The sequence below is a fragment of the Pelodiscus sinensis genome, chromosome 1 (genome assembly GCF_052426305.1).
Source record: "Pelodiscus sinensis isolate ZL-2025 chromosome 1, ASM5242630v1, whole genome shotgun sequence".
Classification (NCBI taxonomy): Eukaryota; Metazoa; Chordata; order Testudines; family Trionychidae; genus Pelodiscus; species Pelodiscus sinensis.
Window position 1 is genome coordinate 89,237,010 of NC_143052.1, and position 26,396 is coordinate 89,263,405.

General features: G+C 40.6%; 1 protein-coding gene across 13 annotated transcripts in view; it reads left to right on the top strand.

The window, feature by feature from the left end:
- Nucleotides 1-26,396, top strand: part of ATF7IP (activating transcription factor 7 interacting protein) — a 170,038-nt gene that overhangs the window by 110,144 nt on the left and 33,498 nt on the right. For 9 of the 13 annotated variants that reach the window (XM_075935155.2, XM_075935151.2, XM_075935167.2 and 6 more), the window contains one exon: nucleotides 1,184-20,534. In XM_075935155.2, coding sequence (XP_075791270.1) covers nucleotides 1,184-2,731 — 1,548 coding nt within the window. In that variant the 3' untranslated portion in view covers nucleotides 2,732-20,534. Of the gene's footprint in view, nucleotides 1-1,183; nucleotides 20,535-22,827; nucleotides 22,907-26,396 lie in introns of those variants that run through there. The other 4 variants (XM_075935202.2, XM_075935194.2, XM_014575834.4 and 1 more) reach the window with 2 other exon arrangements.

The window sequence follows — 26,396 nt, forward strand, 5'->3', positions numbered from 1 at the left end:
TTAAACCATTTAAAATTACTAGTACGGATTGAACATCTCTAGTCCAGAATCCTCGGGACCTGACCAGTGTTAAACCAGAGAATTTGCTGACCCAAGGGAAGTCAGTATTATCTAGCAACATTACCAAAACTTCTACTACTTACTGGGATCTAAGAAGTCATTTTGGAGTTAATTAAAGCTAAGTAGCAGCACAGAACAGTAAGAGACAGGATTAGTGGCTGTAAACAAACTTTATGCGACTGCAGGAAGCTTGGCTGTGCTCATGATAAATGGACATGCAGCTAACTATAAAGTCATGCTAGACTATGGATGTTGCTGTACCAGAGAGTGTCAGACTAGAGAAGTTCAACCTGTAGTTAGTTTTCTGCATATTGTATTATATTTAATACAATATTTGATTTAATAAAATTAAATCACCGCCCACTTAAAATAGTACTAATGAGAAGTAATTCCACTGCAGTTAATTGAGTTTAACTCGTTAATATAAACAGTGAGAGAAAAACCAACACAACTTCTATTGTGCGAAGTTCCCCTGTTTAATGGTATTTCATCTGTAGTGCAGGAGTAGAATCTTTTGGGCTGGTATTTTTAGCCCAAGAATAATAGCAATAGTGATTTTGCATAGTTGTTAAATATTTTAGAATAATCAGTCACTGCCAATTAGAATGATGTATTCATATTTGTTTCTGAAAATGATAAATTAATTTTCATATATACCTGTGGATTATAGCTACAAAAATGTGATAGATATATAATAAATATTATTTGAAATACAGAAAAAGTTACTGATTTATGGATTAAAATTTTAGTCAATGTCAGAGTAACATCATTATTTTTAAAAGTTTTATATTTGGCAAAATCTGAAACCCGGCAAAGATTTTACAGAAACAACCTCTGTTGCTGTTGATAGTGGTCCATCTAATTGGTAGGTATGTAGCTTGAAAGCAAAAGGCATTACGCTTTCCACCTTTTAGCTTTTTGTAATTTGTTTTAAGAGTTCTTTCGATAGATTGAATTAAAGCATGGGTAATGCCATGGTTACTAATGATCTAATTTAAAAAAAATGTGGCTAGAGAGGTATGATATTAAGACATGCCATTTCAGTTTTTAAAAATCCAGTTAATGCCACCTGCTTTTTGTTATGTAAAATCCAAAATATTATGTATTACTCCGCACTTCACAGCTCTCAGAACAAAAAGTAGTTCCCAGTGTGCCGTATACCTGTGGCATATGTGATGGTACAACTTTGATCAGTTGTTTCGAAAACCAGTTGAAACGGGAAGAGACTTCATCAGACAGTAAAGAACCAGTAGAAGCAACACAGATGAATTTTAACTTCCGTGAGGATGTCTTGTTTGGCTTGGAAGAGGAGGAAGAGGATGCCAAGAGCATCAAAAACACCCACAAGCAGACTGGCTGGGCTGCTAACCTACTAAAGCAGTGGCTGGCTAAAAATGGCAAGGATCGTAGCTTTGAATTGGTGCCTGTAACTGAACTCAATGATATTTTAAGAGAGTTTTATCACACAGTAAGGAACCATGATGGAAATACCTACAGTGTGGCAAGTTATAAGTCCATGCGTGCTGGCTTGAACCGGCATCTCAGAATGCCACCTTATAATCGTCAGATTTGTCTAATGAAGGACAAAGAGTTTTCCGGTGCTAACATCGTGTTTATGAGTGTGTTGAAGATGTTGCACATGCAGGGGAAGGATGAAACTCATCACCACCCTCCCTTAACAGCTGAGGACTTGCAAAAGATTAAGCTATCTGGTGTACTTGGATTACATAATCCTCTGGCACTGGTCAACAAAGTGTGGTTTGATTTGCAATTGCATTTTGCCAAGCGAGGGAGGGAAATCCTAAGAGACTTGGCTCCAGATGCCTTTGTTGTTGAGAGAGACAAGAATGGGCGACGGTATGCTATGTTTAGATATCCCGGCAAAGGGAGAAATATGGAAGATCCACATAAAATGGGTAAAATGTACGATATGCCCGGAGACCCAAACTGTCCTGTTTTTTCCTTGGAGCTTTATTTGTCTAAGTTGCCACCTGAGCCCCCTGCCTTTTACTTGCATCCGTTAAAACTAACGACAGAGCAAATGCGAGGGCAGTCTGTTTGGTACAAACGGGAACCTATGGGAGTGAACTATTTGGGTACAATGATGCCTAGGTTAAGTGTGGCAGCCAGGCTGTCCCAGCGATATACAAATCATTCTCTCAGAACTACTACCATCCAGTTGTTATGTGAAGCAGGACTGGGGCCCAGAGAGATCATGGCAGTGACAGGCCATCACTCTGAGTCGGCTATTAGACATTACTGGGGAGCTGCAGAAATTTGCTACAGGGCCTGGACAGATATAATGGAGAGTAACACCCCAGATTATCTCTGTAACAATATTCCAAATAAAGTGGTAGAAAAGCCAGTATTTGGTGCCTCCACTTCTTCCACAAAAGATGTCATTTTAGAACAAAATAAAATATCTTTACTTCCAAAAAAATTGATTGCATCTTCCACCAATTATGTGACACCCAGCACTAATGTGACTTTAGTCCCTGGGGAACACATGGCTCTGAGTTCTGAAAGTCACATGATTTTGAAACATAACTCTTCAAAGGTGCTTCTTCCCAAGGACATTGCCAGTATGACTTTAACTACTGGTGATCTTCAAGGATGTTGTAGTGAACCTGTGTTTATAAACCGTGTGATAAAACAAGAACCAATGACTTGACACACCTATAAAAAGCAATCAGTTGAGATTCATTGCTAAGATAGAAAAAGGGAAAGTTCTCCAGTTGATTTAATTTATTTTGCACTTGAGGAAATTTCTTACTGCTTACTTCAGCAAGAAGTATCCTGCTTGTCCCCCCTGAAGTGAGCTGTGGAACAGAAATTTTGAAAGAGCATTGACTTGGTCTCTACCTGACCACCTACAGCAGCTGGGACAATGGTGATCAAAGCCTTTAAATAATGAATGGGTGGAATTGATTTCCACATACTGAAGATGGTATAGCTCTTCATTTAAGTGCTGCTTTATTATCTTGCACTTGTCAAGAGTATGTGTTTGTTTTTATGTTATCTTGGGCCTGCTGGCTGTGATGTAGACTTTTACCAACAGGAGAATACTGATAATTAAGATGAGTAGGCACAGATACACTACAGGTATTTATACATGCACTAAGACACAAGCAGATGCTTGTTCGTCCTCTTTCTATCCAAATTGACTTAATCCTTATTAGAACAAGAACGGGTTTCATAGTGAATTTAGAAATAAGCTAAAATCAGCATCATATACTGTCACATACTAGTACATATCCGAAGAAGAGTTTTGAATCCTGTTTATTTTGCACTTTTACAATTTCTCCTTCTGCTTTCATCGTTCTAGGTAAAGGAAAATTTCTTAATCACTCTGGTCCCCAAAGTCACTTCATAGGTGATATCAAAATGTATAGCCTGGTACATGGAGCAGGGAAAATAATATTGTAGCAACTGTAAAAGAAATAGACTGGCCCTGTGAAAGGCAGATAGAGCTGACATGATGCCTGTTAGCATGTGTGTTCATGTCTTAACTATTTGTATATATCTCCATCCCATTTTCTGTTATCCCTGGCCAAGAAGGTATCTCCTTAATGTACATGAATCTGTGCAATGTAATCTTCCATCAGATTCTTCACCAAGAGGAATTGTCAGGGTCTTGTTCTTCTCAACCTATCTTAAAAATGATTTATACAGTAGTGCCCCCCATAGATGTAGTATATTAATTACTTCCTGGTTGTAGCAAGTTGATCCTATCATTACAGTTCACAAAAAAGGTTTCTTACAAGCTACAAGTTTAGCACCTGTCAAGTGAATGCATTAGAAAAAGTTAAATGCTGCTACAGAAAAGTAGGAATTGAAAGGAATGGGAGAAATTAATTTTAAATCCACCATCCAAGAGAAGATAGCACAATAACTTCAGTACCTCTTATTGTCCTTTTCCATGAATTTTCTTGAAATGATATTGGCAAAGTAAAGATCCTGTTTGAATTTATTTTACCTATAATTTCATGTAATACCTAAGATTATGATAAATGAAGGCTAAGAATTTTTTTTTACTTTTTAATATTTATGTTTAGTCAATCAGTTGCACATGTTAATGTCTAAAAGGAGAGAGTAAGATATTTTAATATGAAAATTTGATTGTAAAATCACAACAAATAGTGGGAAGTCATAGGAAGAGGGGGAAATGTAGTATTTGAAACTGTTTTTTCTTAAGCTAAAATTCAAATTTGGTTTGTCCCCTGGGGGAGGGGGTGTGTGCATGTGCACTTAGCTTAAGGTCCCTAAGAACTTTAGTATCCTGATCTAATTTACCAAGGAAGTTCTTACATAGTGTAATGAAGGGTACTATAAATAACCCCTGAAGTTAGTTAGTAGCTTAACTACTATTAACTCTTAACTCACAAAAAGAACTTTTCTTTGGCAGAGAAGACTTCTCTCGAGGCCTTGAACAGAAGACTTAGGTGCTAGAAACCTCTAGTTCTGATCCTGACTCTTAACAGTGACTCCCTTTGTGGCCTTGGGCAAGTTACTTAATCTCCCTGCCTATAAAATGCTTCTATTAATCTCCATTTTTTCTTGGGGCATGTTAAGGATTAATTTGTTTGAAAAGTATTTTAAAGATTAGAAGCACTATTTACATTTTAAGTATTATGTTTGTTCCATTTGCCGTTTTCATGATGGGTCCCCTTTTGCTTATTATTAAAATGAAGTCGTTTTAAATGACTGCTGACCAGTAGTCTGCCACTCACGTACCATAGTGTCAGATTTATGACGTTAGTGGAGTAGTTCTAACCCTGTTTACCATTGTGGGCCTCATTTGCAACACTGTGTGTGTTATGTGGACCACATCCACACAATATATAATGATGCCTGTATGGCCCTGAGGATGTCACATGGGCCACAGCTATGGGCTGGCTGGGCCACAGATTGAGAACCAGAGCATTAGTGACTGCTGTAGAAACACATTGTTATAAACCCAGTATTGTGATTTTACTGTAGGATGAAGCAAATCAAGCTAGAGTGTGAAGGAAAGCAGTCATTTCTAGTACCTGCAAATTGGGAAAACTGAAAATTGAGGGACAACCTAAGCTTTCATAATTTAATGGAATCGTTCAATAGCCTATTCCAAGGCAGAGGAATGCTAACAAATTAGAGTAAATTTAAAGCCCTGAATTAGGGAATTCATAAAAGTCATGGCTTTGATAGACTGGCAAGCTGAATTTTTGCCTCTAAAAAGCTCTTGTCCCAAGTTTGCCCAAGTATGAAAATAAATGCATAGCATTTTTCACACTACCCTTTATATAAAAAAAGAAAAGAAACGTTCTCATCCTTATAATCTCAGGTAGTTCTGTGCTGTGACTTACGTAAAGAAGTTAAAGAAAACAACTGTTTACTTTCAGTATGAGCAATATCCAACAGAAACAGTTCTGTTGCCATAAAAATCTTCCTTTGTCCCCGTTGCTGCTTATTGTGATCATATTTACTTACATGCCATATTCTGGTTTTATTGCATGTTGTGTGACTAACTGTAAAGACATACTGCAAGGCTAATGGTTTCACTCCTTGGGGTAAAGCTATTTGATTATAGTTGATATAAAGTTTAATTGGACTCTTGTTGCAACAACTCTCCCCATCTCTTACTCTGGTGGGGAAGATTTTTGAGTAGCTTTTAAATGGTCAATATCTGAAACTTTTTTTATTGCCAGTATCTATTTGTGCCATATTGTCAACATTAATTTGACTCCTGTGAGTTTGAAACTGTTGATTGCAGCATGGCTAGATTTTTATCTTTTCCTGTGTGGGAAAAATTTTAGAAGTGGAAAACACTGTTTCTGGTTGCAACAGAAGTGTGTGTCTTGTTTGAAGGTGGTTTGTTGCTAAAATTTGGTATACATTTTAATACATTCAGATCTTTGTTAGCTTAAACAGCCTTCTACCCCATTAGAAATTAAATGGGTACTATCAGAGTTTTGTTTTTCTTTCACAAAAGCTGAGGGAGGTGAGCAGGATGATGGCTCATGATATGTAATAGATATATAGAGTATTTTATTTCTGTTGACAGTTCATATAGGACCACATTCAGCAATAAGCAAAAATCTTTATTATATGAGAGCTAGTTGGTTTTGGTCCAATTCTTTGAGATACCTGTATCCACATCACAGAAGCCCTCAACATTTTTTATGCTGATTGGCCTCCTTACAGGTGGTATCAGCAGAGGGACCAAAGAAAAAGATATGAAGACTGAACCTACCTTTTTCCCTCTGTATATGGTGTTTCTGTTCTTTAGTCATGGATGAGATATATTTGAGGGCAGTGGTTAAGTGCCTGAAATCCACCTAAGGGTGTTAGCAAATGTTTATTTTTGTAAACATGTAATGGCTGAATTTTTCAGCATTTACACATGAGGGGGCAGGTGGAAGCAGAGCCAGTGCTCGTGGGGAGATGGCTTTAAGAGGGCAGTAGCATGAGGGGGCAGGGTGGCTCCATGGAGCTGGTATGCACAGGGAGCCACTACGGTCTCTTCCCCCTTTCCTCCCCCTTCCCTATTTTGTTGCCTCTGGGAGGCAGCAAGAAAGGACAGGTGGCTCTGCAGAGCTTGTATGTGAAGAGAGATGCTACTGGCTTAAAAACTGGCTCCCTATGGACACTGGCTCTTGCCTCCCCACTGCCTTGCTGCCTCTGATACAGAGGCAAAGGTGTGTGTGCATATAGTCATTAGGATTTACCGATAAGCCCAGGTTTAGTGGTCAGTCGTGCAAATGACTACACGCTAACATCCCTAAATCCATCTGTTATAAAGACAGAATTTCAGTCCTCAGACCTGTCCATCTGATACTCTTATCAGCATTTAAAATTCATTTTAAACCATCTAATATGACATTTCATTTTAAAATAATTTGCTACTGCTCCCTTAGTTTCTGTGATTGTGTGGGTACTGAGAAGCTGAAAAGCTTCATGCTAGTTGGAGAGCATATAGCACTCACTTGCTATACGGAGCTCAATTTTTGGAAGGGTGTCTGCCATTTTTTGGAATTACCATCCATTTCTCATGGCATAGTGATTGTTAGTAGAAGCTCCCAAATCAGTGAGAGAAATGACTGTGTCCTCATTCTGATAAACACAGACAGTTTAGTTTTAATCCCACTTTTGTGCAAAAATCTTGATGCTAGGAGTCATCGAGGCCTTTGTCAGAAAGAGCTTCGTTGTTTTGTCCTTTCTGCAAATGGTGTTTGGCAGCAGTAATTTCCCACCTGAAGGGAGAGCCATAAACTCCAGTTGTGCTTATGATGTCAGCGCAGCTCCTCGCAACGTGCTGAGATTTTTTTTAATGCTTTTTACTGCTATGAAATTAATTCATTCCCACCTAATCTACAGTATATGGGATCCAGAAAATCCATTTTCCTCATTGCATGGACTTTTTCTCTTACACAAACCATCACCCTAGAAACTTAGTTGTCCCAAAAGTCAAATGTCAGAGAGCCATGGTTCAAATAGTCTTAGTGTTACTCTGTTTTTTATCTGTCATATCTATTTTACCCTGAAGAATTGCACACTATTAAATAAAAGATAGGTCTGCCATTGAGGAGCAATTGATCCGTGGATCTTCAGTTTTGCAGCTAATCTGGTTCTTTTCTATCCTCCCAACATCTCCCCTTCCCCCAAAAGCGCAAGGAAAGGAGAGGAAAGTTTAATGAGGTTATTTTTATAGTCTTTTAAAATTATCTTAATTTTTTTCTTTCTTGTACTGTCTGGTCACTGCCCCTTTGATCATGTTCCTACCAGTGCCTCAGGACTTGGAAGTATAATTTTGAAAACATGGGACTTAATATAAACTTTAATATGTAAATGGATCCATGGAGAAAGATATTGAAAATCTTTGTTATAATATTTGAAGTATTTTTTATTAATAATCCTAATTTAGATACCTGATTTATACATAGTGTATGCAATATATACTACATATAAATACAGGGCTATAAGGACAGGGGGCTGGACTTAATGGTCTCTCAAGGTCCCTTCCAGTTCTATTACTCTTATGATTCTATGACATGAAGAGAGAATATATTGCTTTTTAGTATATTAATGAAAGACATAAACTAACAATGGCTGGGTTGAAATCTTAACACAGTCACAGATGGGTACAAACTATTGTTAAATCTTTGTCAGTTAAATAGCTCCTTCTCTGCCCTTCCCCTAATATGGGCTACACTTTATCTTCTCACAGAATAAATAAAATCCTTTTGTGTACATTCCTTTTCTGTGCAATTTATCTTTTCAGCTAACATGATCAATAGCCCACTTCCCATTGTTTCCAACATTTTCTCACGTGTTTAGTTAATAGAGCTTCATTGAGGCCACTTTATTAACAAATCTAAATTGACTTGGTAAATTGTTGATAAATAAAATACACTTAACTTTCTTTTCCCCTCCCACAAAATGTGTGACAAACTTAATGAATGCAGAATCTACTGGGGAAACAATGTGATCAGAGTGGACACTTCAGCTTTAAAAATTTATAAGCAGCTATTGATATAAAATTTTATATTGTTGAAACAATTATTAAAATGTTTCCTTGAATTTCATGTTTTCTTTTACTGAAAATAAACATGTATATATTATGAATGTAAAACAGGACACTGTTTTTTACATCTCCAACATTGAAGGTATATTTGTGCTGCTAAGGTTCGGTTGTTTCTCATCTATAAGATGGAACTTCTACTTGAGGCTAATTCTGAATCCAAGCCTTAAGCTTTGTATACACTACTGCTTTTGTCAATAAAATGTTTGGCACTGAGGGATGTAGAAGAAAACATAAGTTTCACTGGCAAAAGTACTGGTGTGGACAGCACTTTGTCATCATGAGAGGCTTTCCTGCCATATAGCTAATGCTGCTTGCTGGGGTGGGGGTGGTTTAATTATGCATATAGGAGAGCTCTCTCCTGCCAGCAAAGAGCAGCTACACAGGATACCTTACAGTGGCACAGCTGTAGTGGTACTGCTGTGTCGCTGTAAGCTCCAAAGGAGAGACACAGACTTAGATTTTAGGATAGTACAGAACTGTATTAACATGGATTGGCATCCCATTACTATTTGAGTTACCCAATTCAACAATATGCAGTGCTTCTAGATGAAGCAAATCTCCAAAACCTCCCAACTTTTAAAATGGTGCTCCTTTCCCTGATACTCTAATTATGATAGGAAAACTACTGCCACTTCCCAGTCACTAACAACCATCTTCAACAGCAAGCAAAATTTACTACTGCTTATAGAGCTGAGGTGGTATTAGAAAATTCAGCTAAGTGTTAAAATAACCAGGTCAACTGATTTGTGCCATTTCATTAGCTACAGATAGCTTAATACAGTTTATTTGTAGCCATGGCTTTAAACCTTCATTAAAAAATATATATTTTCTCACCAATTGTAACATTGGGATCTTCCCTATTTCATGTTAGCCTGTCTGTGATGGTAACCTCTTTTGGGTGGGTTTTGAAGGGAGCAAAGTAAATGTTTCACCTTATAAAAGCAATGAACAGTAGAGATGTTTGTGTGTGCACAAATTTGTTTTTATATACCCTTTTAGTTATGACATTTAAAAATACAAAGCCATAACAACAGAATGAGAAATGTACAAAGTGCTCTCTCAGTTGCTTTTCTCTCAAGATCTTGCGCTTAAAATTAGAATTGGCCTTTCAAAGGATCTTACTTTTAGCCGCTTGTAATTTTTATGTTTAATCTTTTTTTCCCCATATACTTACGTAAAAATACCTCTGAAAATAGAGCCACTTTACATTTGAGTAAAGAAATTAAAGGGTATATAATAAATAGGGGTATATTAAAACTGGTTACTCTGCTGGTCCCTTTTTTTTGAGTGTATGTTCAGACTTGCTTTGTTCTTGTTTCAAAGGATGTAATAAGCCTTTCTGAATGAGGGCGAGGGGAACAAACAATCCCATGCCAAAGAAAATGTCTGTTGGCAGTACTTGCATTTTGAATGTATGTGTATGCCCACACAATGTTAAAATGTATATTTCAGCCCAGTGAAACTACTTGCTTGGAGTAAAAAGCAGGTAAACTTAGCTTTTTCATTATTGTCATTTTCATCATCTTAGTAAAGACAGGCAAGTAGGTATAGTGCCTGGCTTGGTAAATTTTCATAATAGTTTCACAAGGCTGGAATACCCTTTGGAGAAAGGAAAGAACATAATTGCTTTGGAGCTCATAACTATTAAGTGACCATATTCATCTAATTCTGAAGTAAGCTATGTGGCTAGAATATACTGAAAAATGTTTCACTTATTACTTTCCATCCACTTCTTAGTGTGTGTTCAAAATTTGTAATTTCACACACGGATGATTAAAGAGAGAGTGTCAGGCTCCAAACCGCACTAGATAAGTAGAGTATTCCCAGTTTTAACTCCCCACATAAAATGTTAATTGTGCTTTTGCTATTCTATAATGCCTTGGTGCATCTTGTATGATTGTAATGTGATGCTGCACAGATTTCTCTGTTTCAGAGCTCTGAATTCATTTCAGTTTTGTTGCTGTAGAAACTGTTGTAATATAAATTTAAAATGTTCTGAGTTCTCTGGACTTGCCACACACACAGCCTTCAGAATCTGTATTTTTAGTAGGCTGGAATGAATTTTCAGTTTTGTATATTGAATTTTTCTTTTTTTTAAATTGTTTCTTTGCATAAAGTAGGTGGCATTACATAAATAATCATGCATTCTTATTTCTGTGAGATCAGCTGAACCATGGTGTTATATAATACCAAAACAGCTTTTACAATTATATATAGGGATTTACAAATAAGGAAAAATTCCTGTTAACTTTCTCCAAAATGTTTTCCTTTCAATAAAAATTAAGATTTTACAGTGATAAAGAAAAGTCCATATATATTTTCTGTGTTTAGCTGCAGTATCCAAAATGTTCCTTTCCCAGAGTTCTATTCATTGATGTAATATTAATTGGCATATATTGTCTGATATACCGGCTACTATCTTTCCTTAAGCTGATTCTCAGAATTATAGGTGTCTTGAGCAGACCATTAGCCTCTTTAACTTCTTTTGGTCTTAAATTTCTCATTCCTTGTATTTTAAAATTTCTCATAGAAATGGAATTGCTACTTGTTAAATTGAAAACTAGTATTAGATTTGTATATCTCAGAAGTAGTCTGAAAGGCTTCTGGGTTCCAAGCTCAGATGCTATATCTTTCTTTTTAGTGTGCTTTACAGGGATCATGAAAAACAAAATGTTCCAAGTTTGAAAATTTTAGCTGTGGAATTCAGTGTGATAAGTCACTCTGGTGTCTTCAGACTCCAAGTAGAATGACTTCAGAAATCGTAAAGAACTATGCCATTACTATAAAGCATCTGAGGTTGCTTTTCATTAGGCTATGAGACAGCTACTTGGACATAGTTACTTGCTTTCAGACCTTTTACCTAGTTTTGAAGTATTAATAGGGTGCACCTAGATTTTTATTGCAAATCTGCATGGTGACATCTTCCCAAATGAAGGCAGCATCTTGCAGTTAAATATTATGGTGTCCCTACTAGTACTATAGATTTTAACTAGTTGGTCAAAGCAAATACTTTGGTTTCAGCCATTTTAATTTCACCAAGAGTTGCTCTTCTTAAAATGTGTAGTATGTTTCTTTGTCTTCTGTGTTCTGCTGGTTATAGGATGTCTCAACTTATATCTCCTTATTCATATATTACCTGCCTTCAGGCAAAAAAAAAGTGCTTTGTACTTGCTTTGCTCAGCACCTTCTTCCTGATGAGAGACACTTTCTTTCCAAGGCTTGTCTCACCGATCAGTGTGACAGTTTTTCAGATTATTCAGTGCTGCAGTTCTTTCTTCTTAGAAAGAATTGCTGAGATAGAACTGGGGAAAGCAGGTGATAACTTAATCACATTTTATCTGAAGCAAATTGAGCAAAAGACCAGTGTTTGAGATTATTTTTACAGTGTTGTAGGTGTGCATACTAAATTACAGATATAAGAATGCTCTGGAGGGGAGTTTTGATTAACTTGTCACTGCTTAAGAAATTAGTTTTCTAGAAGAGACTTGAATCTTAGAAAAGCCGTGCCTATTGGGTACTTGGTTCTTTCCCATTGGCCATGTATTTTGGGTAGAATAAACAACACTACAGGGACATGAAGTGGTATTGTGAAGCATTGTATATTGCTTCCAGGATTGGTGGAGGTTGCTGCTGGTTCTTGTCTATTGCTTCTTTTTCTCTGTTGTTGGTTTTTCTTCATCCCTTACTTTCTTTCTCTTACCCATCTATTGCCTGTTTATTCTTTCCTTGCCCATCATTTTTACTGTCTCATCTTCTCCCCTCTCTCTGGTAAGTATTAACCTTTGACATTAAGTTTCAAAACAGAGTATTTTTCACGGTTCTCCATAAAAATTAGTGGGAAATAATTTATTTTGAAAAGAAACTCTGGAAAAAATTTACTGGTGTTGGTATGAAAACAACCACAATAGTAAACAACAATGAAGTTAATTTTCTTTCACCCTCTTCAGGAGGGATGCTATTGCAGAAATAAGTATAGAAATTCAACATACAAACTTCTCATAATGCACAATTACCAGGTTGATATCCAAAACCAAATATAAACATGTGCCCAATGAACATTAAGGGATATTGTTAATGAATGGAAGTTTTAGTAGTTAATTTCTGCTTTTTTTGCATGAAGGTGGTATAAACATCAGTGCTACTTTTACAGTAGGATTCAAGATAGGAGCTGTTTGTGTGTTTTTTTTTCCAGATTTGTTCACTTTTTTACATGGTGCATGGCCATCTGTATCTTTTCTATCTAAGCCCTTATCTTCATGATTTTTAAAATTCAGAAATAGTGGCTCTAAACCCTTCATCATAAAAACCCAAGAGGGACTTAAGCTTCATTTTCTGACAACACTATTCTTTGTGTGCCAAGCACCTTAGTAATCTTCCCCTCTCTCTGGTAACTTTCGTCACTTAAACGTTGTTGTGTCTTGGTGAAAGTTAATTGTGTAGCTTAAAACTATTATATAGCTTCCTTTTAACAGGTGGAAGGAGAAAAAACTCTTACATTAGAGGAGCTTGGTTAGTCCATGGATAACATGCCGAGAGAGTTTGTGATGCCATTATTTCATAAAACACCAAGTTACACAGGCTACTAAGGGCACATTTCCGGGGGAGGAGGGAGACAAAAAAGTTGACTTTTTGTCAACTTAAGGAAGCCATCAGTCTCACCCCCCTCTTTTACAGATGACCAAACTTCCACTGAATTAGGGCAACCTTTATGTAGCAGCTGAAAAGTGAAGGCCTAGTTCCAAGAGGGGATAGAAACAAGCAAATCTGTTTCATGGTCTTAGATAAAGAATGATCTCTAGACACACATGCCTTTAAAAAAAATAAAGCATTTTGTTTATGTTCCTGTTCACATGGCAAACTGGACCAGTGGACTTCCTTCTGTTCAGATTTGTAAGGTGGAAGGGGACTAATCACCATTTTCCAATAGTGCTTTTCTCTTCATCCAGCTCCATTATCGGTATGCACCATCTCCTGTTCTTGACTCTCTTAATGTCAGCTTCCATTTCAGGCAGCTGCGTTTGGCTTCTGATGGAGCAACCAGCCAGACAGCAGACACATCCACAGATTCCTCTCCCATTCTACTTAAAGGAGTTGCAGAGCAATATTCCTCTCAGGCTTTTGTAAAAATAGTCTTCAGTTGAAAGTGGAGGCATGGATTTTCAAGGAGTAGGGAAAAGGTAGTAAGAATTTTTCCCACAGGAAACTCAGATAAAAGATTCTTCCTTCCGCAAGAACTTCGATTTCTAGATATGCTCTAGGAATTATTTTGGAGGAAATTTGATAGCCCGTGTTTATACAGAAGCTCAGACTAGATGACCAGTGGTGTCTTCCAGTCTTGGAATCTATGAATGTATGCAACTTGACTGTGGAAGGCAGAGATTAGATGTAATCAGAGTTCTTATGTTATCTAGCCTATAGGCCTATGGCAAGTACTGCAGTCTCCTTCACATCCTCTGTCACTGGGAGCATGTGATCACTTTCCCAAGAATTGGCTAGGTAGCCACTCAATCTGCGAAAAATGTCTTCTATTCCATTGGAGGTTAATATTTCTTTCTCCCTTAGATCCTGGTGACAGAAAATTTCAGTTCACCCCCAAGGAAATAGTATGAATTGATTCTTAAACATCTCACTTCCAGGCCTCCTTTTATTTTTGTGTTCTTTTCTCTAGATTCAAGAGTTCTTCTTTGAGGACTGTCCCTGTGGGTGCTCTACCTTAGATGCTTCAGCACCACTGAGCCCATGACGGAGATCTTTTACAGCAGTACCCGTGGCCGGCCGCACGCTCAGGGAGCCGGTGTGTGTTGTATACAGGCTAATGCACATGCGTGACCGGCCCACCCACCCCCTCTCATCCCGCTCCTCAGTTCCTTCTCTACCACCACCAGTTTCGGTGGCAGCTCTAGCAGTGTCCCTCACAGTCTTATCTTATCTACTCTGTAAATAGTTACCTTAGCAGTTAGCCACTTAAGTTTAGTCAGTGTTAAGTAGTTTATGTTTAGATCGTTTAGAAGAAAGAAAAAAAACCCGGACAACTGAAAGAAAAGCGGCAGCGAGCTGCTTTCCCTAAATGATCTTTCCTCCAGAGTCTCACCCGATATGCCTGACTCGCCTGATCTCAAATGCTACTCCATTTGTAAAGCAGCCTTTTCTGTGTGTGACAGACATGACAAGTACCTCTGCTGTTTAGGGCAGCTTTGTTTCACGAAAAGCAGCCCTCACTGTCAGCAACTGACAAACTGCTCCAAGAGAGCAAGAGCGCTCCGGACATAACTCCTCACCATGGAGAAAAATGAGAGCTTTTCTTGCAGACAGGCGCACTCCACCCCAGCCCGTCATGTATCACCAGGTATGGGGTCGGAGATATTGGATCCCTCCAGGTCGAGCCCAAAGGGACAAATAGCCCCAACAAACGGGCTCACTCTCCCTCAGGCACTGGCTCGCCTCTCAGAAAGCGGTCAGTTGCGGTTGCCGTGCCCTCCCAGCCAATCACAAAAAAGGCTGTGGACAAGCACAAGGCGAAAGCCATTGGCAGAGAGAAAAGCCAGGGGAAGAAACATCCCCCTGCACTTCAACCTCAACAGCAATGGAGGTTCGAGAGAGAGCCTCCACGTCGGTGCCAAACACCCGCTCAGACCTCACAAGGGAGGCGCGAAATAAGCCGCCTCAGCCCTTGGTGTCAAGTGCTGACAATCTCCCTCAGCTGGCTCCACGCCAGATGTTACCTAAAGCCGAGTGAAGGAAGCACTCTGACATGTAAATGCCGCAAGCCTCACACATGTCAGTGTTTGCCTTCCCTCCCTTGCTACCGCAATTCACTACGTCTCTGCTGCCGGGCACTCTGTCCCGGGTACACCTCTCTTTGGCAGAGACGGGACCCCACAGAGCCTACGGAGCACATTTATGGCTACTCCACTCAGTTTAGCCACCAGTGAGCATATACTAAAATACCTACTCTCTCCCAATGCAAACCTTGACCAGATATCCCACAAAAGCACCCTTCGTACTGCATCCCACCGCCAGCTGTGCCTAACTAGCCAAACTGGGACCCTGGGCTCTCTATAGACAGCAACGAGACATGCAGCTGCAGCCTCAATCAGTGACAATCCAGGCACAGACTCACCCTACAAATCTCACGTTACATCTTGGATTCAGACGATCAGGAGGGATTCACCACCGACGAGGAAGGCAATTTTCCCTCCTCACTACTAGAGCAAGCCAATGATAGGGGCCCTGAGGACACACTAGCAGGCTCAACACCCACAGGGGGTGATGATGCTAAAGCGTTTCAGGAACTATTCAAGAGGGTGGTAGAGACATTAGACATCACTCTCTCAGATGCTCCCCAATCCCGGCCCAAGCTCACGAATATCCTACAGGCATCTCTATATTCAAAGCTTGCCATCACAATGAATGAGGCACTAATGGACCCAGCAAAAGTGATATGGACCACCCCAGCCACAATCCCACCGGTGCATAAGAGGTCAGACAAAAAATACCATGTAGCTCCCAAAGGGGCAGAGTTCCTTTTCTCCCACCCAGCGCCAAACTCGCTGGTAGTAGACGCAGTCACTCAAAGGGGCAGACAACAAAACTTGCGCCTAGCCCCCAATGACCGAGACTGGAAAGGACTGGACATGATGGGGAAAAAGGCTTATTCCTCCACAAACCTGCAGATGAGAACAGCCAACTACACAGCCCTATTAGCGAAATATACTCCTCGCATTTTTGATCAGATGTCTACTTTTGTTGAGGACATTCCACATACAAAATTAGAATAATTTAAAGCAAATGTGGAAGAGGGTACGCTTATCGTGCGCACAGCACATCAAGCCGCGCTCAAATCCACGGACACCGCATCTAGATCCCTTGCCTTTGCCATAATCATGAGAAGGGCGTAGTGGCTGCAACAGTCAGGATTCCCGAGAGAGGTCGAGAACACTGTAGAGGACCTCCTGTTTGAAGGTGCAAAGCTGTCTACAGACAACACAAACACGTCTCTCCATACCCTGAAGGAGTCCAGAGCTACCCTCAGAACATTAGGAATCCAAGTTCCTGTAATGAGAAGAAAGCAGAATAGGTCTTTTCAACAAAGTTATAGACCTACAGCCTTCAACCAGCAACAAAGAGAATTTGGTAACAGGCACAGGCAACTGTCAGACCAGTGATCTAACCAAGAATCCATGACAGCCAGGCAGCAAATTTCAAGGTCTGGTCGATGGTCTGATATCACCCGAATCTCTAGGGCAGCAAATAAAGCCATCTCTATTATTTGGCAATAGACTAGCCAATTTTTATCCATCTTGGCAGGACATAACCACCACCAAGTGGGTGTTGGAAATCATAAACAGTTACTGCATCCTCTTTACATCCATTCCTCCTTCCCACCCCCCTAACCCATCCCTCCTCAGGGACCCCTTTCACAAGACCTTACTCTTACAAGAGGCGGAACGCCTCACGGCAATAGGAATCATAGTGGAGGTCCCCAAACAGCACAGGGGAAGGGGCTTTTACTCCCATTATTTTCTCACGATCAGAAAATCGGGGATGGAGACCGATACTAGACTTATGAAAACTCAATCGATATATCCAATACCAGTGCTTCCAGATGGTTACCCTGGCTACAGTTATACCTACCCTAGAGAAAGGAGCATGGATGTCTACCTTCAACCTCCATGATACATATTTTCATATTGCAATTCACCCATCACACAGAAGATTTCTTCGCTTCACAATAGGGCCCACTCAACAAGAAACACGGCAGGCCGTCTCCACTGCCACAGCCCTCCTTGGCAAACTGGGCCTGATGCTCAATGCGGCAAAGTGCATATTTTCCCCCCTCACAGACTTTGGAGTTTATAGGGGTGCTCCTGGACTGCACAAAAGCCAGGGCATTCCTACCTCACAACAGATGGTTGTCTCTCAGACAACTCATACAGACAGCACAGTCATGCCCAAGCATAACCCCACGATCTTGTATGCAAATACTGGGGCACATGTCCGCTGCCGCCTTCATGGTCCAATATGCCAGGCTACGAATGAGACTACTACAGCTGTGGTTCCACACAATATATCGACCTCACATTCACCCCTGAGCAAAAATTTAATCATGCCCAGCCACATAAATACCTCTCTTACATGGTGGATGGTACATGACAACGTGTGTGCAGGAGTATCTTTTCAGCGGCCTTCTCCATCTGTGATACCACAGATGTCTCACTCCTCGTTGGGGAGCACATCTGAACCACGAACACGTACAGGGACAATGGACTCTGATCAAGACCAGACTACACATAAATGTACTGGAACTAAGGGCAGTAAGGAATGCATGCCTCCATTTTCTCCCCATCATTTGAGGCAAAACAGTACACATACTCACAGACAATATCTCAACGATGTACTACATCAACAGATAGGGAGGAGCGCGCTTTACCAATTATGCCAGGAGCCTCTGGGAATGGTGCATTCCACGGAACATACAGCTGACAGCCACATACCTAACAGGCAAAGACAACATATTAGCAGACAGATTAAGCAGACAGTTTCCCCAGAATCACGAATGGGAAATGAACAAAACAGTCCTCAATCACCTCTTCAAGAAGTGGGGCTTTCCAGCACTGGACCTCTTTGCAACCAGCAGCAGTTCCCAATACCCAAGCTACTGCTCCAGAACAGGAATAGGTCCGGACTCTCTGGGGGGACACTTTCAGTATAGAATGGAACGCTTAGCATACGCGTTCCTTCCCTTCCCCCTGATACAGAAAGTGATCCTCAAAATCAGACAAGCGAAGGTCAGACTGATACTTGTAACACCCAACTGGCCTGGACAAACATGGTATCCTTACCTGTTACAAATGAATGTATTGCCACCATATCGTTTTCTGCCAGTACGTATGCTGATCACTCAGCAAAACGGTTGAATTCCTCATCCACACATCCACAAATTACATCTGCGAGCGTGGATGCTTGCTGGCTTACTCCCATCAGAACGGACATTCACAGAACCGATGCAGTGTGTCCATGCCAACTTCAGACGACATATATGCAAAAATGGAAGAGGTTCCAGGCCTGGTGCACAGCTCTCAGATGAATCTCACATTTTGAAATACCTATTAGAACTAGATACCACAGGCCTCTCCCTTAATACCATCAAAGTGCACTTGGCATCTATCTGTGCTTTACATGCCCCTATCCAAGCACATTCAGTTTTCACGCATCCATCAATCAAACGATTTATGCGGTACCTACAAAATCTATTTTCCCTACACAAGGATCCCAACCCCAGCGTGGAACCTGAATCTGGTACTGAAAGTGCTCATGGCAAACTTTTCTAGCTACTTGCCACCTGCTCACTCCTACATCTTTCTATGAAAGTGGCATTCCTGGTAGCAATCACCTCTGCCAGATGGGTAGGCGAAATAGCAGCTTTGATGGCTGACCCACCTTACACTATATTTCACAAGGATACGGTTGTGCTTAGAACCCACCCCAAATTCCTCCCCAAAGTACTTATCGAGTTTCACTGTAACGAACCGATACACTTACCTGTCTTCTTCCCCAAGCCACACAACGACAACAAGGAAGCAACTCTCCATATCCTGGATGTCTGCAGGGTACTAGCCTTTTACTTACAACACACAAAGCCTTTTAAGAAAACTCCATGGCTCTTTGTCTTTTTGACTGACAGGTCACAGGGGCTGCCCATATCAAATCAGAGACTATTAAAGTGGATATATGGCTGCATCAAGCTAGCATATGCCATAGCCCAAAAGGAGTTACCACTAGCTGTACGGACACACTCGACACGTGCAATGGCAGCCACCATGGCATTCCTATGAGGAGAATCAACTGAGAACATTTGCAGAGCCGCAGCATGGGCCTCAATACATACCTTCACACAACATTACGCACTGTAGACTTTCACAGGCGCAGACACAAACTTTGGCCACACAATCCTCATGGCTTCTCAGTCTCAGCATCCGAAGCTGAACACTGCTTTATACTCACCTAAAGTGGCGCACCCATGGGGATAGTCCTCAAAGGAGGAGGAGACGTTACTCACCTCTGCAGTAACTAGAGTTCTTCGAGATAGTTGTCCCCGTGGGTGCTCCATCACCCTCTCTCCTCCCCTCTGCTTCGAGATACAGTATCTCCAGGGCAGAGAAGGAACTGAAGAGTGGGGTGGGGGGAGCCGGTCACGCATGCATAGTAGCCTGTATGCAACACACACCAGCTCCCTGCATGTGCGGCTGGCCATGGGTACTGCTGTAAAAGATCTCCGTCCTGGGCTCAGCGGCACTGAAGCACCTAAGGTGGAGCACCCACGGGGACAACCATCTCAACCTCCAGTTAATGCAGAGGTGAGTAACCTCTCCTTCTGCAAGAACACAGAAGCTCAGTAGGATGTTAAGCTAGACTTCATTGTCTTTTCCAACTAATTTTTATGATTCTTAAAAGACATAGTTACAGCCCTGGCGCAGCCACCATTGAATTAATCACTAGTTTTGATTTAAGGACAATCAGTCTTGCATCTACACTCCATTGTATGGGCCTTCCCTTTTGGGGAGATTGCCTGTACAAGACATTGGAAGAGACATGGCTGATCTCAAGACATTGTTCCCTTCATTGGCTAATTCATTTTGGACTTGATTGTTCTTTTGTGAGTCACTAATTAGATTTTCCACAATCAACTTCCAAGATCACGTAACTTGTAGCCCTATTAACTGGCTGATACAAGTTAGGCAGGCCTCTAATACCATTTGGAGTTAGTTCCTCTCCTCCTTTGGAGGATCCCCTAGGATAGGGGTAGGGAACCTTTTTTGGGAACCCACTGACCCATAGAAAAATCAGTCGGGGGCCGCATACAAGTGACAAGGAAAAAAAAACCAGCAGAAAACACCCCTCACTGACATGGCCTCCAACTGAGGAGAAAGACTTTCCCCTCACACACCAGAGCATAGAGGGGGCCCGGTCTAGTAGATTTTGTGTGCTCTGGCCTCTTGGGGGGGGGCGGGAGCTGGAGTGCCAGTGCAGGCTTCCCAGTGCTGGAGGGGGCGCTGAGCCTTGGGGGCTGAATCCAGGTAAGCCCGGGGCTACATCTGGCCCACAGGCCTGAGCTTCCCCACCTCTGTCCTAGGGAATCTGTATTTTCTTGTTGAAGGAGATCACTTCTGACTGAGTCTGAAAACTAAAAAAAAAAAAAAAAAAATAGAAACTATTCTGTTTAGCACAGTTGTTAAAGGGAATTTCTTGTCAAGTTAAAAAGACGTAGAAAATCTAGAATTCCATCAGAGTAATCTAATTTTGCCCTTAAGCAGAGCCATTTTCAGTAAAACTTCTCTTAATTTTGATCTTGCCTCATGTAGGATATTCATAAAGATCTTAGCACTGGCAGCAGCATCCTTCAGAGACAGCAAAATCCAGTTGAGTTCCTGTTTGGAATACTTACGAAGAGGTCATCAATATCAGCCACTCTCATTTCAAATGTCCTAGTGTTTGATGACTCCTTCACTTGGGATTCAGAATATCCAGAAAGAGAGCTCTGACACCATTCTGTCCCCCTCAGTGTGTCTCCCTTCTGGGTGCTCTCTTGAATATCAAAGGAGGGATAATTAGTTTGTCATAGAGATAACTTCTAATGCCATGGCTCTTCGGATCCACTGTCATTTGACAGCACTGCACATCTTCCATCTTCTAGGACTGACATAGGCATTTGAACTAACCTAATGAGAAGACCCTATTCTATACCATTTCATCACATTAATTTTTCTGTGGGATTGTTACTTTTATTTTCAACCCATTTGTTTACCCCAAGGATTTGAAGAGTCATTAAGGTTGTTGAATCTGCAGCCGTTGGTGGACTCTTGCATAGCATCTGTTCACCACCCCCACCAACAAGAAAGTTCCCAAACTTTGCAATAGGCTTATGAAAGCAGGAGATGACATTATTAATACCTTCTCCAGAGAATGTATGCAGAAACCCTGAAATACACATTCTTTTCTCCTCATCCGTTTCCTACCCTCTCAAGTAAGTGCATGGGTGGAGAGTAGACTGTCTAGCAAGTTTGAACAGCTTAAAGGAGCACATGCATTCAGATTTTGTTGACAACTTTTTTGCAGAAAACTAGTTTACTTTTAAGGAAAATCTCTCTCTGGAGGATAATGTTTTAGGTTGTTGCAACACTGAGCCTTCAAAAGCTCAAAAGCTGCTTTTGTTCACAAGCTTTAAAAGAGTGCTTCCAAATTACTCCATCTGTATGTTACTCCAACATAACCTGTGGCTATAATTATATTAATGAAATTATTTCAGAAGGCTAGATGCAATTGGAAAATTTTAATCATCAAGGATTTTTTAATATGCCCAGTAAATGTATAGATCCCAAAGCGGTATTTGCCTTTACTTTTACAGTATAAAGTCAGTTTCATTATAGGCATATACTCTGGGCAGTTGACTTCAAGTTGGTTAATGCGTTTCTCTGATTGTTAAAGCCACTCTCTTGTTGTTTTTGTTTTCTTGTAACAACACTGATGTTTTATAGAATAACTGAGGAAAGCACAGTCTGCTGTGTACAGGTTGAACCTCTCTAGTCCAGCACTTTCTGGTTCAGCAATATCCATTGTCTGTCATGATTTTAGTTAGCCAGGTGTCCACTTATCATGGATGTGGCCAAGTTTCCCGTGGTCTCATAAACTTCGGTTATAGCTACCAGTTCTGGTTCTTAGTGTTCTCTGATGTTCTTTAGCTCTGATTTACCCCTAAATGTCTTCTAAGAGCCTAGTAAGCAATGCAAATATTGGTAATGCTATTAAACAATATTGACCTCTTGTGGTTCAGCAAATTCACTGATTCAGCACTGGCCAGATCTCAAGGATACTGGACTAGAGAGTTCAACCTGTATTTTGTCTTTAAAAATTGAGATTCTTATATGAAAGGTGGCTAAATAATAATAATACATTTATAAAATATCAGTACCCTATAATATCTCTCTATTACATCTTACAAAATTGTAAAACATTAGTGTTACATGCTATTCATTCCGTTTTCAGCTCCTCCTCAGCCTCCTTCCACTAATATTGTTAGTCCCTTTCCAATCACCGAGCTTCATCTCTGAGTCCCTTTTTACTCATTTTTTCAGTTAATACCTCTTTATCTCCTGTCTTCCATGGAGTTAGTTGCCTTTGCAAAATGTGGGAGTTTTGTCTTTCAGAGTGGAAAGGTCACAGGCAGTGACTCAGGAGCTGTCATTGATCTCACCTTGGATGATGAAGAGGAGGGCTCTTCCCAAGGTAAGTCCATTTAATGGTGAGAAACTGGGCTAGCATTACATCCAACCTATTTGAGAAGAATTATCCAAAAAACTAACTATTTGGGGGACGATATTTCCTATTTGCATAATTAAATAAACAAAGTTCTGCAAAATTAAAGTTTTCTGAGGTAAACAGTATAATAGTTATGGAGCAAAGGGTATCATGGTTTGTTGTAAACAGTTTGTCTTAAGTGTTCATATTTCTCTCAGCTATTCTAAGGGTTGTTGCTATCTAGTGGGACTACATTAAAGTCCTTTCTTGCACTTGGTACATAATTTAAAGAGCATTTGACTAAGGGTATTAAGAACCAGGTAACTGACAAATCATGTAATCAATACAATTTGTATCAACTATACAATTGATAAGGGAAGGCACTGTGTCCCAGAGCTGATCCAGGAGCTACCCCTGCTGTGGCTTTGCAGTTTAAATGTAGTAGGAGCTGGGTGTGTGCAGACAGCGCCACAGCAGGGCTAGGTCTCTGGCCAATTTAAGCCGGGACAGAGCTGGGACTCCTGTGGTATTGGTTCTCTGCCTGTGGCCAGCCTGGGTCACCATGTACGGTGCTGCTGCTAGAGCAGCCTCTGCCCATGGCGAGAGGCTGCTTCACAGTTGCTTTCCCTCCCCGCAATCCCCCCATGCTGTTGCTTCTGATAGAGGCTTTTAAGCTGGCTCCTCCCAGCAGCGGCTCCTGTTGTGGGGAAAACTTTCTAATTTTTAAGGATAGTTAAGAACTGGAATAGGTTACCAAGGGAAACTGTGGTTTGGAATCCTCATTGTTGGTATTTCAGGTTGGACAAACATCTGTCAGGGATGGTCTGGGTATCCGGGGTCCTGCCTTATAACAGGGTAATAGAATAGATAACTTCTTGACATGTACCTTCTAGCTCTACATATCTATAATTTTCAGTTTTCCAAAGGAACAGTGGTAATTTCTTATTGATAATGGATTTTTAAAGTTTTTGCATAAATTATACTACCTTCCTGTCTACTGTCAACCCGATACTTCAGCTAGTTAGAATGAAGCTTTTAACTAAAATGAGCCTTACCATTTCAGTGTATTATTTTGTGCCTTTAAATCTAGTCACTGGTTTCTCAAGATAGCGTATAGTATTAATGTTGTACTGAAGAAGTGGATACTCTTCTGCTGATCTCAGTATTGCTTTTCTTCCCCATTTGTAGAAGTCTTGCAATAATGTTACGTACAAGATAGGGACTGTAGGTTTGTTCTTAAGTTGAATTTGTATGTAAGTCGGAACTGGTACATATTATAGGGGAAACTCTAGCCAAACATTTCTCCAGAGCTCGGTTTTATTCTCCCACACCTCACTTCCCTCAGTCCTTTATTCTCAAGCTGAGGTGTCTGCTGAGAAAAGCCGCTCCTTGTCTCCCTGGTCTGCTGGGGGGGGGGGGTGCTAGCTTCGTGTCTCCCTGGTCTGCTGGGGGGAAGCAACTAGTGCGGGGTTGCCTCACCCCGTTTGTAAGTAGGGATCTGATGTAAGTCGGATCCATGTAACCCGGGGACTGCCTGTACTATTTTACTGAAGGAAATGTTACAAAAAACAAGAACTCCCTCTCCCACTCAGCAGGTACCATTGTCACCAAATCTTTTGTCTTCAGTTGAGAATTTAGTTAACTTTATTTTACAGTGTTTGTATTCAAAGTTGTTACCCAGTCAAATTAATAAATTATAAAAGCAAGCAGAGGGAACAAATGGAGATTTGTGATATTTGTCCTAAATTGTATGCCATTAGTCTGGCAACCTGTGCAAACAGATCTTGTCTGCCAGTAAAAGACTTTTTTCATAGCTCCTTTCACTCTGACAACTCAGCTTCGCAATATAAACTTCATTCTGTCAGAGTCCATTTAAATAGAGTTGCTGGAGGAATTTCATTGATCCTCAAAGGCAAAATGTGACATGTCTTCAAGCCCAGCTGTTAACTGTATTGTGGTTCATAAATTTACGGTTACCATATTTGAATTTTTAAAAAAGAGGACACTCCTGAGAGGGAGCATATCTGTGTTTATATTATTATTATTATACACACATTAATACAACGGGAGTTGGTAGATACTGATAGAGATACACTCCCCCTCAGGAGTGTCCTCTTTTTTGAACGTTCAAATATGGTAACCCTAAATTTCTTCCACCTTTAAAAGCTTTAGTGTTTATTGTAGCTGTCCAGAGAATCCTCTGGATCAGTCTTTTGTTCTTTATGATCTGTCCACAGAATTATTATTAGTTGGTTTTACATAGGTTCTTGGTAATCGGGTGAGCCTTCTCTAGTTGAGTGGGTTTGTGTTTTGTTTTAGTGGTATTTTTTCTGTCTCCCCTTCCTTTCTAACAAATTCCGACAGAACATTTTATACAGCCTCTCATTGAACAGCTCATCAGCAATGTGGAAGGAAATTAATTTTCCTGGAGCAGAAAAAGTAAGGTTGGCAATCTTCATTTGTTCTTAGTTTTTGTTAAACCTTCTACAAATGTACTGAAAACTGTCAGCTCTTCTGACCTTGACTTACAATTGCTGTGATATCTACTCATCTGCACTAAAAATTGACAGCTAGACTCCCTGTAAATTCACTCCTGTTCAGGGCTTCTTAACATAATAGTAACAGAGCTTGTGGCCATCTGTACTTGTCCATCCTGTGATGAGTTAATCACCTTTAAAAGATTGCCACAGTACCTGTCTGTTCTCTTAGGACAATCTCCTATATTGAGCAGATGTTTGGTGTGCTCATCATTATCCACTAGGATGTGTATTGTAAAAACTAGAATAAAGCTCCATCTACTAAACAATTCATGAAGATTTCATGGGATACCTTGAGGATCCTGCTAAGTGGATAAACCAACATCATCCAGTGATTGATCTGGAAGAAAGTGACATTGAGTACCAGTGCAAAGAAGATAGCGGCAATAAAAGAGTTGACGCTGACCAAATAAAAGATCTGGTGCCAACCCCAAATATCAAATACATCAAAGTTAGGGTCCAAACGGAGAACTCTGAATATAGAGACAGAGATTTGAGGGTGATTTTAGTGTCGGTCCCCACCCCCCTCAATAAAGGCAGAAAACGTAAAGCTTCTGGAGATAAATCTACCAGGACCCCACAGACTCACAGACTTTAAGGTCAGAAGGGACCATTATGATCATCTAGTCTGACCCTCTGCACAATGCAGGCCACAGAATCTCACCCACCCCCTCCTAGAATAATCCTCTCACCTATATCTCAGATATTGAAGCCTTCAAATAGTTTGAAGACCCCAAGATGCAGAGAATCCTCCAGCTGTGATCTGTATCCCATGCTACAGAGGAAGGCAAAAAACCTCCAGGGCATCTGCCAATCTACCCTGGAGGAAAATTCCTTCCTGACCCCAAATATGGCGATCAGCTAAACCCTGAGCATGTGGGCAAGACTCACCAGCCAGACACACAGAAAATTCTCTATAGTAACTCCTATCATCCCTCCAG